The 18924-nt window shown below is 42.1% G+C and overlaps 2 protein-coding genes across 2 annotated transcripts; one reads left to right on the top strand and one right to left on the bottom strand.

Moving 5' to 3' along the window:
- The first annotated feature begins 3200 nt into the window (after positions 1-3200).
- LOC310773783 (acyl-CoA-binding protein-like) lies at positions 3201-9740 on the top strand. The gene is made up of 4 exons (XM_083633735.1): positions 3201-3322; positions 3736-3853; positions 8681-8743; positions 9254-9740. The coding sequence occupies exons 1-4, from the start codon at positions 3317-3319 to the stop codon at positions 9325-9327; spliced, it is 261 nt and encodes an 86-aa protein (XP_083489861.1). The 5' UTR covers positions 3201-3316; the 3' UTR covers positions 9328-9740.
- Positions 9741-11676: 1936 nt separating this feature from the next.
- Positions 11677-17795, bottom strand: LOC310773020 (vasoactive intestinal polypeptide receptor-like; the record flags this gene model as incomplete). Its single annotated transcript, XM_083632947.1, has 11 exons — positions 11677-11853; positions 12450-12491; positions 12736-12874; positions 13060-13154; positions 13234-13303; positions 13394-13454; positions 13588-13741; positions 15027-15159; positions 16391-16500; positions 16955-17067; positions 17711-17795. 11 exons carry the CDS (start codon positions 17793-17795, stop codon positions 11677-11679), a joined length of 1179 nt encoding a protein of 392 aa, XP_083489073.1.
- Positions 17796-18924: the final 1129 nt, after the last annotated feature.

Here is an 18924-nt window from a genome sequence, read left to right as displayed (position 1 = left end):
AGCAGCAGTTTTAAATTCTTCCTGAATTCTACAGTCATACTTCATGAAGACGGCATGTGGGACGAAACGACGTTATCGGACATTAGGCGAGCATACCACAGGTGTCTTGCATTCCAAAGGCCTCGTCACTCCTATGTGCCCCCGGTTTCCATTCTCATGCTAACGATTTCTTGCTTTTTTGAGTTTGTACATAGGAACAGAACCGGCAATTCACTTCCAGGGATGTGATATACCATTTTATGGCATATCGCGATATCAAGCAAGCATGGTTATCGAATTGAATTGTGTATGTGTGTAAGCTTTCCCTGTAATACCGTGCCCACGATAAGATATGCACGGTGGCGCACGCCACTACAAATAAGCTCATGGTGGAGGACCCTTGTGTAAAGTTTAACATCATATTTCAGATTCAGTTCAAAAGCAATGTCTTCAAAGCAAACGATGGGCCAAAGGGGCAAAAGTTAATATTAATACCCTATTAATACCCTAAATTCGTCATGGGCAAGATATGTTGCTTTATATAAAACAATTACACAATAATCACATAACATAGGGTAGAAGCATTTGACATGGTAGTGCGTAGGGCAGTGATACTCAACTTGCGGCCCGTGACAGAGTGCAGAGTGGCCCCCCGACCATTTTCTAATAAGTTCACTTTAAGTTTTCATTGCGAATTAGAATCTAATTAACAATAAAAACTAATAAAATAAAAACTAATATGTTTGACTGAGCTCCAGCTAAATTGTCAAATACCGCCGTCTGCTCGCTACCCAGGCACTTATGTATGTACTTAACCTAACCAACTATCCGGTGTGCACAACATTGTCAGACTAAACTCCAGCTGACACCCCAAAAACCTACAATCCGCTACAGAAAAATGTATTGTTTATTAACTGGCCCCTGGCCTCCGATCATTTCACGAAAGTGGCCCCTGGGCAAAGCAAGTTGAGTATCCCTGGCGTAGGGCTTCATACAAGACCAAAAACAGATAACACTTAACAAGGACCTTTACAGTGACAACATGGAGGCTCTAAGGTTTTGTAAGGTTCAGCAACTTAATGGAGGCTGGAACAAAGGAAAGCTTGTGTTGCACTTTGGCACCCGGAGTCTCCTGCCTGATGGCAGAGTTTCATATTCAGAGAAGAGGGGGTGTCTTGAGTCTGCAGTGATTTTTGTTGCTTGTTTGATTGCTGCTTGCTCATAGAGTTTTTGTATGGGCTCATGTTCTTTCTTACCTATTATTTTCATGGCCGCCTTGTGCATGCTGGCCAGCCTGCTTCTCAGTTGAACAGTAAGGTTGCCAAACCCTGCTGTTAGTCCGTATCTGATCACACTCTCTAGAGTCGCCCGGTAGATCAGCAGCATGATCTGGCTGCTCACTCCGTACAACCTCAGCTATCTTAAAAAATAAAGCCTCTGCTGCAGTTTGTTGCACAGTTTGTCAATGTGTGTTTTCCAGCAGAGAAGATTATCTATGTGTCGTGTACACACCAAAATATTTATATGAGGACACCTGAGTTATTACCTTTTTTTTTTCTTTTCTTTTTTTTCTAAATATATATTTATATATATTAATATTGTGATTATACCATGATATTTTGGTGGATACCATACCGTACTGTGAAATTTCATATACCGTAAATTCCGGACTATAAGCCGCGGCTTTTTTGGCCTTTTTTGCCCCCTGCGGCTTAAATAACGGTGCGTCTTATCTATGGATTTTTCCAGCAAACGGCCACTCGGGAACCTCCAAAATCTATGGATGTTGGTATGAGGCAGAACGAGAGCAAGACAGACATTATGAGAGCGAGACCCTGATTGGATGATGTTGCAAAAAATGTGCCTCGCGACCTGATTGGAGCACTGTGCCACTACTCTCTCTCAGCCACTACGGTAAAACACCCTCCCTCCCTCCTCCCTCGCTCCGGGAGGAAAAAGGCAGCGATTGAGCTGGAAAGACAGTCTGAATGAAATTGAATGTAACATTCCCAATTCTATGTATTACATTCTAAAAAACTAACAGCAACATTTTGGAAGGCTAAGCCACACAACTAGCTCGTTGTAATCTAACATCATGCTTCAAAAGATGGAGAACTGGCTGTGTTACGACGATGGCGGCGATTGAGCCTGAAAGCCATGTCTGAGACAGTAGCGAGACAGGAACAACAACAGCAGCAGCAGCAAAGGATAATGCACAAACCCGAGACGAAAGGGACTGTCCGTCAGGGCGCGGACGACTGTGTGTCAGCAACTCCCTCCCGACTACCAGGAGAAAATTACAAACTTCGGCGAATTCACACAAAGAAAGATCAAGGAATATTCCATCGGACCGGAGCAGATCATAAATATGGATGAAGTGCCTTTGACGTTCGACCTGCCTCTCACTAGGACTGTTAACAAGAAAGGTGAATCGTCCATCACGTTGAGAACCACAGGTCACGAGAGAACGAATTTCACTTGTGTTCTTGGCTGCACAGCAGCTCCCGCCGATGGTGATTTTTAAGCATCTCACAATGTGTGATTTTGTCTGGGGATTAGTGACCTGACTTTTGTTTTGTTGAAATGTTAATAAATGGGAGCTTCCCCAAACAGCCATCTCTTTCCCGACAATCCCCTCTGTGCACGAAGCCTTACATATGGTAATTAAACATCAAAACACCCGCGGCTTATAGACCGGTGCGGCTTATAGAAGAAAAAAATAGTCACCTTTGAAGGTGCGGCTTATAGACCGGTGCGTCTTATAGTCCGGAATTTACGGTAGTTACATCCCTATACACTTCTAACAAATGTGTGACTTGGACTAACCGGTTGAATACGTCTTTGTTCTCAGTGCTTCAGGTGTTTCTGGAATTTCTTCTTTGCCGCTGGTTGGCTACCTGCCCATCCCGTGCAGCTTGTTTACCTGCCCATCCCGTGCAGCTTGTTGGTGAGTGAAGTGATGCTAGAAAAACGTTTCAAAAGGGACTCGCAGGAAGGATCATTGTGGAACTGTCCCGGCAAGCCTCAAACATTAGGCGTTGTGTGAATGTGCTTCCCTCCCATTCATTCAATGGTGATTGAATGCAAGGAGCAGTACTCAACTGTCAAGAAATAACCCTACATACCCACTCTTCCCATAGATTCACACTCAGAAAACCAGAGTCAGAACAGGTTAATGCCATGCCTTTTTGTCCGTTTGTACCCGCCCATTTCATCTTCCCCAGCCAATAGAAATGCAAGCAAAGAACATAATAGTAGAACTAGTTGGACAGCCGCCTACGGAAATCTGGGACGCCAGCAAAGCAGTTGCAAGGTGTGCCTCTCTCTCACTGCAGTCATGTCGGTAAGTACAAACTTGCTTATAGGAGCACTCTGAATTGAAGGGGGGGGGGGGGGGTTGTAAGTTCACACTTTCTGGAATCAAGTGTTATTTTCTTGATACTAGTGGGTTGATCTGCTTTATTCTGCCTTGTTTCAAGATATTGACACTTGTTATTCCTGAAGCAAGTGAAACTGCACTGGAAAGTGGATTTAACTCACTTTTTTTCTTCTTTAAGGAAAAATATGATTTTTTTTTACATATTAATATTCGAGACTAAATCACTTAATTGTCAAGATGTACATGTTTGTAGTATAGCTTTTCTGTGATTTTCAACATACAGTAGCCTATAGTGACAGCATGTGAGAAACAGAAATCTTGAACTGCTATTCGACCCTGGTCTGTGTATCACGTTGTATTTGATCTCATCCTAACAGGAATCCTTTCTGAAAGCAGTAGAGGATGTGAAGATATTGAAAACGAGGCCAAACCATGCCGAACTTGCCAAAATCTATGGTTTATATAAGCAAGCCACAGTTGGTGATGTTAACATAGGTGAGTTACTGTAATTTTTTTTATCATTTAATCTTGTGTTTAGGGTTAGGTTACATTTTCGACCAACAATGCTTTTTTCACCTTCCAAAAAAGTGACAAAATCTGCGAATGGAATAAGAATATATACAGGGTGGGAATTTCATCATTTTAAGGGCAAGGCCATCTGGCCTTCGGCGTCACAACTTTGTTTTAGCCATGTGGCCTTGTGCCACATGCCAGGGCACAAAGGCCATTGCTCTATTGACATGGCGATTTTTCTAAAATGTGTGGTAAAAGGAGCCAATTACACATCCTTTGCATAGGGCAGACTAGATTAAACTGAGACCACTGACACTTTTAAAGCAACTGGTCGCAGGGCACTGCCATGGTGGCCTTAGAGATCTCAGGGCATCACGGCCAGAGAGAGGGACAATGGAGGCCATGGCCTCCCACCCTGAATATATATTTCACTTGATTTCATGCAGGCTTAACATTCAATACATTTTTAGTTTTCAAGAATTTAAAAATAAGACAAGTGATTTGCCCCTTTGGATCTGTTTACAGAAGCTAGTGGAATCATCCTCTTACATTGGCAGATTTTTCCTCTTCTCTTTTTTCACTTGACATTTTTAGACTCAAGACTCAATTCTGGGTCGAATGAATTGATAGGCAGATGTATATGGATATTTGCAATGCATGGGTGAGTTATTGACGCCATTTACACCTGGCATTAACATGCGATTTCAGATTGAAATCAGATTGCAATCTGATCACCCAAAACGCATGTTAACGCCACGTGTAAATGAAATCAGGCTAATGTGGTCAAGCACTATCTGGTTGCAATCTGATGGCAGAAAATCCATGTTAATGCCAGGTGTAAATGGCCTCTTAGTGATCTAGTATTTGTCTGGGGAGGAGTTGGCAGTTGGGTGGGGTTGAGCAAAAAAAACAAAAAGAAAAGAAAAGAAAGAAGCCTAGCAAGTTTAGTGTCATACTATGAATGATCCCGAGACTGATAATTTGAAATGAAGCATGTCGTTATCCATCCCCCGCCCAGATCCCCATCAGTTGACTTGAGCGGTTGTATGGGGGTAAAATGGTGTCAGATCAGCTGTAAATGGACAGATTATGATTCACAAATAGATAGTACAATCTGTAAACACATAACACGATCCACAAATGTGAAACCCAACTCACAAATATATTTAAAATCCACAAGCACACACACCATGATCCATAAATGTGAAACACAACTCACAAATATATTTAAAATTCACAAACACACACATCATGATCCACAAATAGAATTCAGTGACTTGTATTTCAAAACCAGAATTTCTGTTTGTAGATTGTTTCGCATTTGTTTTCAGAGTTTTGACACTATTGTACCGCTGTTTTATGGTGTAATTTTCTACAAATGCACTCTTCACAATTTGCAAACAAACACAGTCTAACTTGTATTTTCAAACCACTGTTTCCAGACACACATACAAATCATGTGCAATGCACAGTGTTCAAGTCTCAAATCTGTTTGCACATGTGTGTGTGTGTGTGGATCGCTATGCTAGGTCTTCAAGTGTTGAATTAGTGTTTGCACATCACAGCCTGTGTGTGGAATGCATTGCATTTGTCTACAAATCGTTTTGACACTCTTGTTGCGCAGATAAAATCCACAAATGTAATCAGCCAATGAGGGGGATCGCTTGCAATGGGATGTCCCGCCTCCTCGATAACCCCTCCAAAATAAAAGCACCGGGCTTGTGCCTGTCTGTCTGGCCGGCCGGCCGCTCCCTCATGCAGGAGATGAAGTGGAGAGAAACATGGAGAGAGGCCTGGCTCAATTAGTGGCACCGGCAGCTGTCTCGGCACTGCCACTGACCTGTAGGGGCGCTGTTTCCCGACCTGCCGCGGCAGGTTTGTAGTTACAACATCAGATGCTTATAACCAGTGTTGGGAACGTTACTTTAAAAAAGTAATTAGTTATAGTTACTCACTACTTGTTCCAAAAAGTAACTGAGTTAGTAACTGAATTACTCTATAATAAAAGTAACTAGTTACCAGGGAAAGTAACTATTTGCGTTATCTCCACCTTGAAAATGCCAAATTTTCATGGATTGCTGCAAACCTGAGGGTACCCTCACGGGCCCCTCGGGCCGACCAAAACGGGCCGAGGCCGGGCTTGTTTTTTATTTATTTTTAATTAATAGGTCCGGGGTCGGGCCGTTTCAATAATTCAATTAAATAATGTTGTATTAACGTACTCGCTTGATTTTACACAGCGGAGCACAGTCAGACAAAGAGGAGGAGTGCACAGACACTCCCCCAGCCACACACAGACCCTCACGTGAGTTAGTAGCTGTAGACAGCTCCCGAGAGAGAGACACCGTTTGTGCCGTGTCCGTCCATGTACAGCGAGCGGACAGCTCCCGAACACAGAGAGAGAGAGAGAGAGAGAGGCTGCGCAGGACGGCCGCACGGCGACGCAGCACGCCGAACAGAGAGGGAGAGAGATGTGTCATTATATCGTAATATTGGCTTCGGGCCTCGCAACGGGCTGGATCGGGCACGGGTCTGCATGTCACGGGCCGGGGAGGGCTCGGGCCGAAATTTCAGGCCCGCGCAGCTCTCTACTCCGGACTCGCCATTTCTGCTGCTTCCTCGAATCTGTTTGGTGTGTCTGTGTGTGTGTGTGTGTGTGTGTGTCGCCTGTGTCCTGACTCCTGGCTCGTGTGTAACACTGGCTCCGATTGGCTATCCTGAAACACATGACTCTGCCTTAGCCAATCATAATCGTTTATCTCGTTATGTTAACCCACCCGGTCTCCTCACTTGACAACACTAGTGTAGGCTACGGGTAGTTTACTCAATCATTTCATAGTAACGCACCGCATTTAGCGTTCAGTAACGATAACGGCGTTGTAACGACGGAAACAGTAATTAGTTAGATTACCCGCCTCGCGATTACCCGCGTTACCTAACGCCGTTCTTTTAAACGGCGTTATTCCAAACACTGCTTATAACTCCTAGGAAAATGGCTTAAACTGCATGAAACTTTGTGCGTGAAGACATCTCCCGACATACCGTATATACTTCGGTTTAAAATTGGTGCAATTTGGAGCCAAAAAAAAAAGTTTGTTTGGAGTTTTTTTGGCCATATCTCGGGAACGGAAGCAGCTACAGACACGGGACTGACGCCGTTGGAAAGCTCGTCGAATTTGACATCTAGTAGAAGGTGCGTTGAAGTTACGAAATCAACGATGGGGGCGCTGAGCAATGTACCCTTTTTTACATGAAATAGTTACAACATCAGATGCTCATAACTCCTAGGAAAATGCCTTAAACTGCATGAAACTTTGTGCGTGAAGACATCTCCCGACATATATACTTTGGTTTAAAATTGGTGCAATTTGGAGCAAAAAAAAAAGCCAAAGAAGCCAAAGAGCCAAAGCACCCCTACAGGTCAGTGGCAGCAACTGACCTGCCGCGGCAGGTCGGTAAACTGCCACTGACCTGTAGGGGCGCTTTGGCTCCAAATTGCACCAATTTTAAACCGAAGTAGCCTATATATGTCGGGAGATGTCTTCACGCACAAAGTTTCATGCAGTTTAAGCCATTAAAATTCGACGAGCTTTCCAACGGCGTCAGTCTGTAGCTGCTTCCGTTCCCGAGATATGGCCAAAAAACGTCCAAAAAAAGCTCCAAATTGCACCAATTTTAAACCGAAGTATATATGTCGGGAGATGTCTTCACGCACAAAGTTTCATGCAGTTTAAGCCATTTTCCTAGGAGTTATAAGCATCTGATGTTGTAACTACAAACCTGCCGCAGGTCGGGAAACAGCGCCCCTACAGGTCAGTGGCAGCAACTGACCTGCCGTGGCAGGTCGGTAAACTGCCGAGGCAGCTGCCGCTGCCACTAATTGAGCCAGGCCTCTCTCCATGTTTCTCTCCACTTCATCTCCTGCATGAGGGAGCGGCCGGCCGGCCAGACAGACAGGCACAAGCCCGGTGCTTTTATTTTGATGGGGTTATCGAGGAGGCGGGACATCCCATTGCAAGCGATCCCCCTCATTGGCTGATTACATTTGTGGATTTTATCTGCGCAACAAGAGTGTCAAAACGATTTGTAGACAAATGCAATGCATTCCACACACAGGCTGTGATGTGCAAACACTAATTCAACACTTGAAGACCTAGCATAGCGATCCACACACACACACACACTGATGTGCAAACAGATTTGAGACTTGAACACTGTGCATTGCACATGATTTGTATGTGTGTCTGGAAACAGTGGTTTGAAAATACAAGTTAGACTGTGTTTATTTGCAAATTGTGAAGAGTGCATTTGTAGAAAATTACACCATAAAACAGCGGTACAATAGTGTCAAAACTCTGAAAACAAATGCGAAACAATCTACAAACAGAAATTCTGGTTTTGAAATACAAGTCACTGAATTCTATTTGTGGATCATGATGTGTGTGTTTGTGAATTTTAAATATATTTGTGAGTTGTGTTTCACATTTGTGGATCATGGTGTGTGTGTTTGTGGATTTTAAATATATTTGTGAGTTGGGTTTCACATTTGTGGATCGTGTTATGTGTTTACAGATTGTACTATCTATTTGTGAATCATAATCTGTCCATTTACAGCTGATCTGACACCATTTTACCCCCATACGGTTGTCTGTTGACATAAATATTTAAACTGGGGATTGACAATTCAACTGTGTTGCACTATATTTGAAATTACTTGACAGTTTATACATAAGCAACTGACACGATTCATTCTTGTATTGTGTAATTCAGGAAAACATGTTTGTTTGATACAAATCCATCTTTCCGCAGTTCGTCCAGGAATATTGGACATTGCTGGCAAAGCAAAATGGGATGCCTGGAATACAAAGAAAGGTCAGATTTAACTTATTTTCCTATATCACAATATTGGCTATCCATCCTATAACAAGAATGAGAAGTCTCTCTCTATGTGTGTGTGTGTGTGTGTGTGTGTGTGTGTGTGTGTGTGTGTGTGTGTGTGTGTGTGTGTGTGTGTGTGTGTGTGTGTGTGTGTGTGTGTGTGTGTGTGTGTGTGTGTGTGTGTGTGTGTGTGTGAGTAGAAAATGTGTTCGGCCACAGCTATACCATTTTACGTGCGATCACGCTGAATCTTTCAGGAAGTGGGTGATCTAACAGAGCCGGATTTTTTAATTAGGTAATTAGGGCCAATCAATGGCCGAATTTGCGATGGCCGTGCAGATTAATGCCTGAACTTGCGATGCTGCGCAGCCTCCACCGCCGGTCACATAGGGGCGGGTATTCCGGTAGTTAAGTAGAGTTAATGTTACCTGATGCTGCCAGACCAGGGTTGTGTTCATTAACAGAGGTCTTAAAATAAGAACTAACAGATGTTTCTGTTTACAGGTATCTCCAAAGATGAAGCAATATCTGCCTACATTATTCTTGTGGAAGAGATGAAAGTAAAATATGGCATCTAAGCCCTTAAACATGTATAGGCATCCTCTTTGGTATGAGACATGGTTTAAATGGTGTTTGCAAATTATTCTTTGTATTTGTTTTAAATTTGAGTTTGCCACATTGGACAATACAGTTCCAGATGTTTTCAGTGTTTGAAAGTGAATTTAGAATACCAATAAATACTAAAATCATCTCCAAAAATCTGACACTCTTAAGTTGGTTAAAACAAACTGTAAAAATGTTTTGCAAATACAACTCAGATCTGAAAAGCACCAACCAACTGTAATTCAATTATGTTGTTCCCAGTTGTTATTTGTATAATGTGTGTAAAAATCATTTGAAAAAAAAAAACTATGTTTAACATTTTGATATCAAAAACAATTTCAATAAGGATCATCCGTACAAAAGACCGACTAAAAGAAAAGACTTAGTCTTTGGGTCTCCTCTCTTGTCTTCTTCTATCAAACCACCTCTGAGCCTGAATCAGCACAGCTTGTTCATCACATGGTAGAAGATCAGAGCCTCTCTCATAGTGGCCAACATGCTTTGCAGTCAGTTGATTCATCTCTTGGATGGATGGTGCTTCATTTCAAAAGTATAGCCATCATTTCTATTTGTAGTGTCATAACTGTGAGGCATGTTCAGGTGTCGGGTAATTATCCCTCAACAACTTCTGTACACTCTTAAGGCACTGAACCCCCAACTGCTAGTGAATCTGCTCAATGTCCACCAATACAAGACTGGCTGCACTGGGACGTTCCCAGATGTGACTGAATACAACTGGATGAATAAGAAGCAAGGAAGACATTTACACCTGGCATTAACGTGCGTTTTCTGCCATCAGATTGCAATCAGATAGTGCTTGACCACATTAGCCTGATTTAATTTACACCTGGCGTTAACATGCATTTTGGGTGATCAGATTGCAATCTGATTTCAATCTGATCACCCAAAACAGGTGTCCCTTCAATCCACATACAGTTGCTGTATCCAGATTGAGAGGACACATTGCATTTACACTTGTGTTCAATGTGTACATAATGCATCCCTGACCACCTCCAGAGGTGGTTCGGCTGATCAGATTGCAATCCGTCTTCTATGAGACCATTTACACCTGGCATTAACGTGCATTTTCTGCCATCAGATTGCAATCAGATAGTGCTTGACCACATTAGCCTGATTTCATTTACACCTGGTGTTAACATGCGTTTTGGGTGATCAGATTGCAATCTGATTTCAATCTGATCACCCAAAATGGGTGTCCCCTCAATCCGCATACAGTTGCTGTATCCAGATTGAGAGGACACATTGCATTTACACTTGTGTTCAATGTGTACACAATGCGTCCCTGACCACCTCCGGAGGTGGTTCGGCCGATCAGATTGCAATCCGTCTTCAATGTGTCTTTGGGGCGTTTACACCTGTACTTTCAAGTGGTCAAGCACAATCTGATTGCAATCTGATGACAGAAAACGCATGTTAATATCAGGTGTAAATGGCCTCTCTGAGTCATATATATTGTACCTATCTCCTATCATTGTAACTATCAGTTCTTGGGGGTGTTTATACCATATTAAGCTTTCACTAAAGGTGCTATGTGCAGCATTTTAACATCAATAAACCATTGCCACATTAATGTTGACACATTAGACATTAGTATCATTACTGTATCACCAAGAAGACTGGCAGCCTTTACCTCTACTGCTTTTTACTTTGTGTGCCACCATGTTGGATTTTGCGGGTAATCTGCTGTTTTTCTTTACGGCACAAAACAGTGCTTACATTCTAACGGCACACCTTCAATTTCATGTTAGCTTACTTGGTCAGAACAGTGGTATTAATTCTTGCTCTTCAAAACAAATGGACAAAATGCTATATGAAGTACCTTAAAAACTGGACGTCATTAAGAAAAATCTAAATCCAATCCGGACTCCATTACATGTCGGCAGTGGTGTAGTCAAGTCACTATATATCAAGTCCAAGTCGAGTGTCGAGTTCCAAGTGTTCGAGTCCAAGTCACCAAAGAAGAGTCCAAGTCGAGTGCCCATTACCTGAGTGTGAGTCCAGGGTTACTGGACATGAGTGAGATTGAATAATGTCACTTAATATAGCTATCAATATCTTATACCAAATTATTATGGCCTATTGCACAAAACACCCAAAAGAAAAAAGAAAAGAAAAACTATCTTTATCAATTAACGAGTCCAAGTCCTTCTCTCCAACTTCCAAGTCCGAATGCATGAGTCATCAGTGCTCAAGTCCAAGTCGAGTCACGGGTCTTTAATGTGTCCAGCACTCAGACTTGAGTCCGACTCGACTAGACTACAACACTGCATGTCGGTGAGGGGGAGAACAAACTAGAACCTGGGTCACATGTCCAGAGTGTCGGGTGGTTGTGCGGGTGCGTGCGGGGGGCAGGGCAGCAGGGACACCTGTGTGGGAGCAGCTCCGCTCTGGCTGATGGAGCCATGCTGCTGCCTGCGCCGGCCGGGGAGACGCTGCGTCAGACGCCACCTCCTCCACCGCCTCTGGATCTCATGCTGCACCTGAGAGTTTTACAGCCAGAGAGACACGTCAGAAACAAACAAGTAGCCATTGGAGAAATCTTACCTTTGAAATGCAAACTGCATCGGTGCTGTGCTGTAACTCAATTTCTGAACGTTTTCAAGCCCTGGCCCCGATAACGATTTTGTCCCAGGATCCTCATATGGGAAGTTTGTTATTGATTTAATGATCTGTGGAACTGTCTCCTACACTGTAGGCTACATGGGGAGATATTATGAAACCTGTGTAGAGAATAGTCATTTTCCTTCACTAACATCCACTCTACACCCGGTGATTTACAAAAAGCTGGGCCCTATGTGGTGCATTAAGTCTTTTTATTGCCCCATGGCACACAGTGACCATAATATAACTACAGCCATTGACCAGGTTGTTACCAATACCAATGACTCAATGACTGCTTGGAGGTGCTGAGATTTCAAACGCACTTCAAAAACTCTGTGCTATAATTCTCATCACTATTGTTACAATGTGACTTTAATGTTGTATCAATTACAGGCTAAAGCTGTGCCAGATCTGTCAGTGTTGTTGCAATATCTATTAATTGCCAGTAGAGGTCAGTTATAGTCATATTTCTTACCTCTCCATTCATGAAACAGTAGAGGACGGCCACCACAAACCCCTTAGAGAAGGAAAAGGGACATAGGTCAGTAAGTATGGATGTAATCTTTATTATTCTAAGTTGTCCATGCTGGATGAACAGATATATATGCAATAACATCAGGAACAAATAGTTTTATGTTCATTCTCTCTTGTGGTCTTTCAACATCTCCCTCCCTCCCCCCTCTCTTTCTCTCTCTCTCTCTCTCTCTCTCTCTCTCTCTCTCTCTCTCTCTCTCTCTCTCTCTCTCTCTCTCACTTCTCACCTGTGTGGATGACAGAGCCAACTCTGCAAAGGTCCATATCTTAAACACCAGGCTGCTGACTTTGACAGGTACGAAAACGAACAGGCTGTACTGCAGACCAAATAATGCCACCAGAAAGAATGTGGATTTGATCAGCCTCCTGGTCAGAGGGACAGGGAGAAAGCACAGCTTCACACTCATGTGAAGGGGGGGGGGGGGGGGGGGGGGGTATGGAAACAAACACTATCTCTGTCCCTGTGTGTAAAAAAAAAAAAAAAAAAGGGGGGGGGGGGGGGAGTGTACATTTGTATGCAGAATGATATGAAAGATAAATGTAAGACTCACTTATATTGGCTGAATTCATTCCTGTGTGCAGCATCTGGCATCCGCAGTTTGCCCACCAGAATCCTCAAAATGCTCAAGAAAAAGATCAGATTCATCTGAAACGAATGAAATCGATGAACATGGCAAATATTTAAGAGCAAAGAAAAGTGAAATAGGAAACAAAGTTGTACTTACAAATATGGTTAGCAGCACTGGCACTCGCAGAATCCACCAAATCGACTCGTGTCTCCTGGTTTCCCAACAGCTTTAGTATTGAAATATGAAATTATATGAAAATCCTTCTATATAATAATTGAATGACTGTATACATTAAAGAGATTTTCACCTCACTTACCCTTCATCCTCATAGAAATACTTGGCCAATCCCCATGAGAGAATAACAATTAATGGAACACCTGTGTGATGAAAGAAATGATGCTATTGAATCCAAACCTAATAGAGTTTTGCGCTGAAAAAGGTCCCCTCTTCTAAGAAAATAAAATACAAAAAAGTGAGGTGTGCTTGATTTCGGTCGTCAGGTCTCCCTACCCCAGCTGAGGACGATGTACCAGGCCAAGTGCTTCCTCAGGGAGAAGAAGGAGCGGCTCACGAGCGTGAACAGGAAGTGCCCCTCCACCAGCAGCCAGCTGTAGTTGGCCAGGATGGAGTAGTTGCAGAGCATCAGCACCGCTTTACACGCCACCTGCCGCACATGACAATCTTAAATTATCGTTATTGTTTTTGTTTATTTTTGAGAGAGGAAAACAACTGTCTTGCCTCCTCTTGATGTGGAATCTAACATTTCTTATTGTATGTGGAAGGAATGGCTTTCACAATCCATGTCAAGGCTTAGACATATTGTTTAAATCTTCCCTTTATGACTGAAGTGGGTTAGGGGTTTTCAGCTGATTGTGACCCAGGGACCTCCATTCTGACTAAGAAGCAACCTGACAGAACCATTCATATGAGGAAAGGGTTTGAGATTACATAGGAACTACATTATTGAATGCATGGTCAGGGACCACCTACAATGCCTTCACGGACCACCAGGGGGCCGCAGACGACCAGTAGAAAACAATAGGTGAAATCAATAAGGTCGTCATAGCTTTCAATTGGATTCAGTCTATTTCAGTGGTTATGGTCCTTGAGGGGGTTCCAGGGTGTCCCCAGCAAACAAATTGTTAACTAAACCAGTGTTTTGCAAAGACTGGGTCGGGAGCCACAGGTGGGTCGCAGGAGATTTTTTTTGGCGGGTCGCCAAATACATTTGCAGAATTACTTCCACAGTCTTTTATTTAAAATGTGTATATTGTTTTACTGAGAAGAAATAAAAACAATGAGACAGGATTTATTTGGTCTCCCATCTAATTTATAAAGTATTTGAATTGTATATGTTTTCAATAACGTGCATAAAACAGTTAGTAGTAAGTTATGATTTACCAAACGTAGGCTATATCTCTTTGAAATAGCTGGTTTACCCTTTGAAGATAATATAGGGTGATGTGGAACTGGCAGTAAAAATGGTCGGGAACGTTCACAAAATCGCTCTTCTCACAATTTATAGATAAGGCCTGTTGTGAATTATGGGTCACGATGGTTTGTCATTTTTAAAAAGTGTGTCCCCAGAAAAAAAGTTTGGGAACCACTGAGCTATACCATTATTTAATTTACAAGAAGTTAAGAGAGAATGTAGAAGAATGACTGTTTTGATCATAGTTTCTCTGTTATCTCTCTGCCTGCAATACAGATAGTCATGGAAATCTGGAAAAAGAAAATCATATCTAGCAAGACAAAGATTTGCATTTGAGAGAAAAATCTCATAAAATGGGAGTCTGTGGCTCTGATGTGGACTAAATTTACAGGTTCTTGATATGAAAAAGGTGGAGAATCACTGGTCTATTTCATGGAAAGAGCAAGCACTCAAAACATGTATATTTAGTATAAGATCAGTCTGGGTTGAGCATGTAAAAGGAGGAGAGTTTCCCTACCGGATAGTAGTCACAGTGGTACAGCTCATCACTGGTGAAGAGCAGAGAGTCTCTGATGAAGATGAAGATGGCTCTCAGGATGAAGGAGACAAACAGCTGGATGTGAATGTAGTTCCTGGTACAGTGGAGCTTCCTGGATACAACAGCAATAAGGCATTCACTTCAAATCCAACTAGACATCTGGATGAAAGATGAGATCTGGAGCACACAGTCAAATTCAGCAATTTATTCAGGTGCAAACAACTGACGGATGTTTCCACACTACCAAGTGTCTTCCTGTCAAACAGAGACATGGGATGGATGGCAGGTTTAAATACCCCCACTGCAAATACATCATTCAAAGTGGAGCATGGTTATTGCATCATCACCACCCAGCCAATGATAAGTTACCACATATAGCAAGTACAAGAACAAGTGCAAAACACCAGTAAGAATAAAAGATAATACAGTATAGCTGATACAATGAATGAATCAACCAACAATACACAGAACCATCACAGGAAACAAGATAAACTATTGTCTTCATTCAGACCATAGTGTTATAGTAGATAGTGTTCAGTGTCTATCCAGTATCAATCTGGGAACCCAGAGTCTATTTTTATTTCCAGATTGATCCCGTATAGGCTTCTCTGCGGAGGAGTTTGTTAACGATGTCGCCCCCTCTTGGTAGTGTTTTTTTTTTTCTACAATCCAACTAGAGATTAGAAGGCAACACGATTATTATCAAAGTCTTGGACATTAAAGGACATGAAACATTTGATCATATGTTCATTTGCATGTTACCTCACACAAGACAGGACACTGCTTTCAAGTCTGAAATTTACAGAGATTTACTAGAAAGATGAACGACATTTCACATTTTCGCCAACTAGGATGCTGCTAGATGATGTTACTAGGTTGACTGTACAGTACAGTATAGAGTACAGTAGTGGAGTACAGGCTAGTTAAGTGTTGGTAGTAGTAAGGATTTTGAATTCTAATAGGTCGTGGTTGTTTTGATTCATCAAAATGTTCAGAATCCTTACTACTGTACTGTACAGTCAACCTAGTGATATCATCTCGCAGCGACTAGTTGGAGAAAAGCTGAAATATTGTGAATCTTTCTAGCAAATCTAGGTAAATTTCACACTTGAAAGCAGTGTCCTGTCTTGTCTGAGGTGAAATGCAAAAGAACTAGAGTCATTATGATCAAATGTTTCATGTCCTCTTTAAGGGCACTTTTAAGCTTTATTGATGGTTAAACAACTGCACAACACATTGAAGGAGAATGCTTGACAAGGCAAGTCTGTTCAAATAGCTTAAAGTGTTGACAAATATTTCAGTTTAGCAGTAAAGACCATTCTATTAATATACATCTTTTTTACCTGAACAGAGAGAGGATGGTGATGGCGATGGTGAGAGAGATGAGGGAGAGTGTGTAGCCGGTGGTGTACATGGTCTTCACATACGAGAAATACAGATGGGAATCTGATGACTGGATAGGAGAAGAGAAGCATGCTTTATCATTTGACAGTACAGCCCCTGTGGGAAAGCATTTCCTTTGTTTAGTCTGCGAAAATCAGATCAAATTTGTGAATTTTATTGATTCTAAACTTCTTCTTACAATATATTTGATCCAAACCCAGGTAATTATTACTGTAAGTCAGAAACTGACCTCACTCCACTGGGCCACTGGTGGAATCGGGCATAATATGTATTTCACATTGTACTGGTGAAATGCAAAAATGGGTTGGGAAAGGAAAGGGAAACCACTATTTATTTCATTTTATTAGTGAAATATTTCAGCTTTCAAAATGTCCCTCCATGACTTTTCCTCAATCCACTTTCTAATACAAACCAGTAGTTTTTTCAAAATCATGCCAGGAAAATGTGGTGGTTTTATATTTGATATCCCTCTTCTATTGAGACACTGCAAGAGTTCACCCAACCTGATCCCATCCCAGAAAGTGGAATGTATCGTTGAAAGTGTATCCGCAGGCATCTTCATGGGGAAGCAGCAGGTCTGTCCAGCCTGTGGCAGTGCAGTTGCGATGCACTTTACCTGGAAAACAGAGAGAGAGAGGGGGGGGGGGGGGGGGGGGGGGGAGGAAGGGGGGGGGGGGGGGGGGCACAAAAGAAAACACACAAAAATTGACGGGTTTTCCTGGAATGAATGGTATGAGGGAATTCTTTCTTTCTTTCTGTGTGTGTGTGTGTGTGTGTGTGTGTGTGTGTGTGTGTGTGTGTATGTGTGTGTGGCGGGGGGGGGGGGGGGGTGCTTTTTATTGTTGGGGTAGGTGCTTGGGGTTTTATGAACTTGTGAGTTGTGTGTTGTGTACTGTGGTTTTGTTAAAGTAGGATGATTCATTAAAGAACGTCAAAAGTCTCTCTTTCTTTCTGTGCAACATGACTTTCCCTATTCCGGTTTCTCAATCCACCTGTTTGTTCAGACACATCATTATGAAATCTATCATCCTCATCTCCCGACATAAATCTAGCGCTCCCATCTGCCCACTCAGTGTCTCTATGTACACAAGCGCTTTATGGCTGACAGTTTGGATGGAGAATCCTGAGAAGACAAACTGTCTTCAACAAATTAGGTGTCTGGCAAATCATTAACCAGTGTAAAGTGATAGATAATGGGTCTCTCTCTCTCTCTCTCTCTCTCTCTCACTTTCTCTCTCTCTGTGTGCATAGTGTCTCACCTTCTGAGCTGTAAAGCTCAGGACAGGGTTGTGAGATGGTTTCCCCAAGAGAAGCAGGCGGCCAGCAGTTCAAGTTGTCCCACATTCCCATGCAGTCTGCAGACACTCATATTGTTTTAATGCAACAGAATTCACAGAGATGTTTTATTTTTCTATTAGTTGCTGGACTCATACAGAAATAACCAAGCCACTAATATTAAGTAATAGGCTATAAACTCCTCATTGCAGAATAAGCACTGAGGAATCATCAGATGTGGGTTAATCTGGATTCCTGCCATGCAAAAATATCTAATTTCAATATGTACTACATTTTAATACCACTAGGTGGCAATATAGCATTGCATTAATTGTTTCTCTAGATGAAACAACGATAAAAGGCAATTGGGCACCAAACCTTGATTTACGGAAAAGTTAACATGTATCATTATTATAATGTAATATTATTCTTTATCAGACGAATTATTAGGCCGAGGCCCGAGAATAAAATGTTTCAAATAATGTGTTGTTGACTCACCTGTTGCTTTGGACGCATTAAAAAGTAGCAGCTCTTCCATGCACTTTTCTTCCTCTTTAACAAGAATGATATGAGGATGACAAGCTGGAGACGGGTTTGCCTGTAATAAGCACAAGCAGTAATGCGCCTATTCTTAACATTTATCATAAATTCAAAACAAGCATGTATCTTCTTCCTCACCTGGAGGGGCAACATTAAAAGTCCAATAATAATTCCCACTTTCTGCATTTTGTCAGGCAGGCTCTCTTTCTCATCCAGAATTATGTCAATTCTAAACTCTAGCCGCATATCTGATGGAGGGGTGAAAATCAAGCATCTCGTCATGGAAATCAAACATATCAGTGTGTCGATAACAATTGTATCAGTCAGTGCACTCTGTTGAACATCAGTGTCAAGCTAGCGAGAATACAAAACGACACTTCCGCTCATCTTAAAAAAAAAAAAAAGTCCCTGGATTGACCTTAAACGCCTTAAACTGTCTTTTTTGAGAATGAAGTATGAGTGAAAATTAATTGTGAGGGTTAAGTCGGAGTGATTGAAAACAATTCTTTAGTCCAAAACGTGTTTTCCAGCATATATTCATACAGACCCATGCAAAGCAAACCATACAAAATGGCTTTTACTTTGAAAGTAAAATCACATAACCTCCGGTATTGTTCTGGTATAGTTATGTTTAGCTTGACAGCTCTGGGTGTGAAAC

The sequence above is a fragment of the Poromitra crassiceps genome, assembly GCF_964638095.1.
Source record: "Poromitra crassiceps genome assembly, chromosome: 3".
In the NCBI taxonomy this organism is placed as follows: domain Eukaryota; kingdom Metazoa; phylum Chordata; class Actinopteri; order Beryciformes; family Melamphaidae; genus Poromitra; species Poromitra crassiceps.
This window is presented reverse-complemented; position numbering and strand designations above follow the sequence as displayed.

Bases quoted from the DNA above. Each gene is read 5' to 3' on its own strand.
- LOC310773783 (XM_083633735.1), top strand. The intron at 3,854-8,680 runs GTGAGTTACTGT...ATCTTTCCGCAG, and splicing joins AGTTGGTGATGTTAACATAG to TTCGTCCAGGAATATTGGAC. The intron at 8,744-9,253 runs GTCAGATTTAAC...TTCTGTTTACAG, and splicing joins TGCCTGGAATACAAAGAAAG to GTATCTCCAAAGATGAAGCA.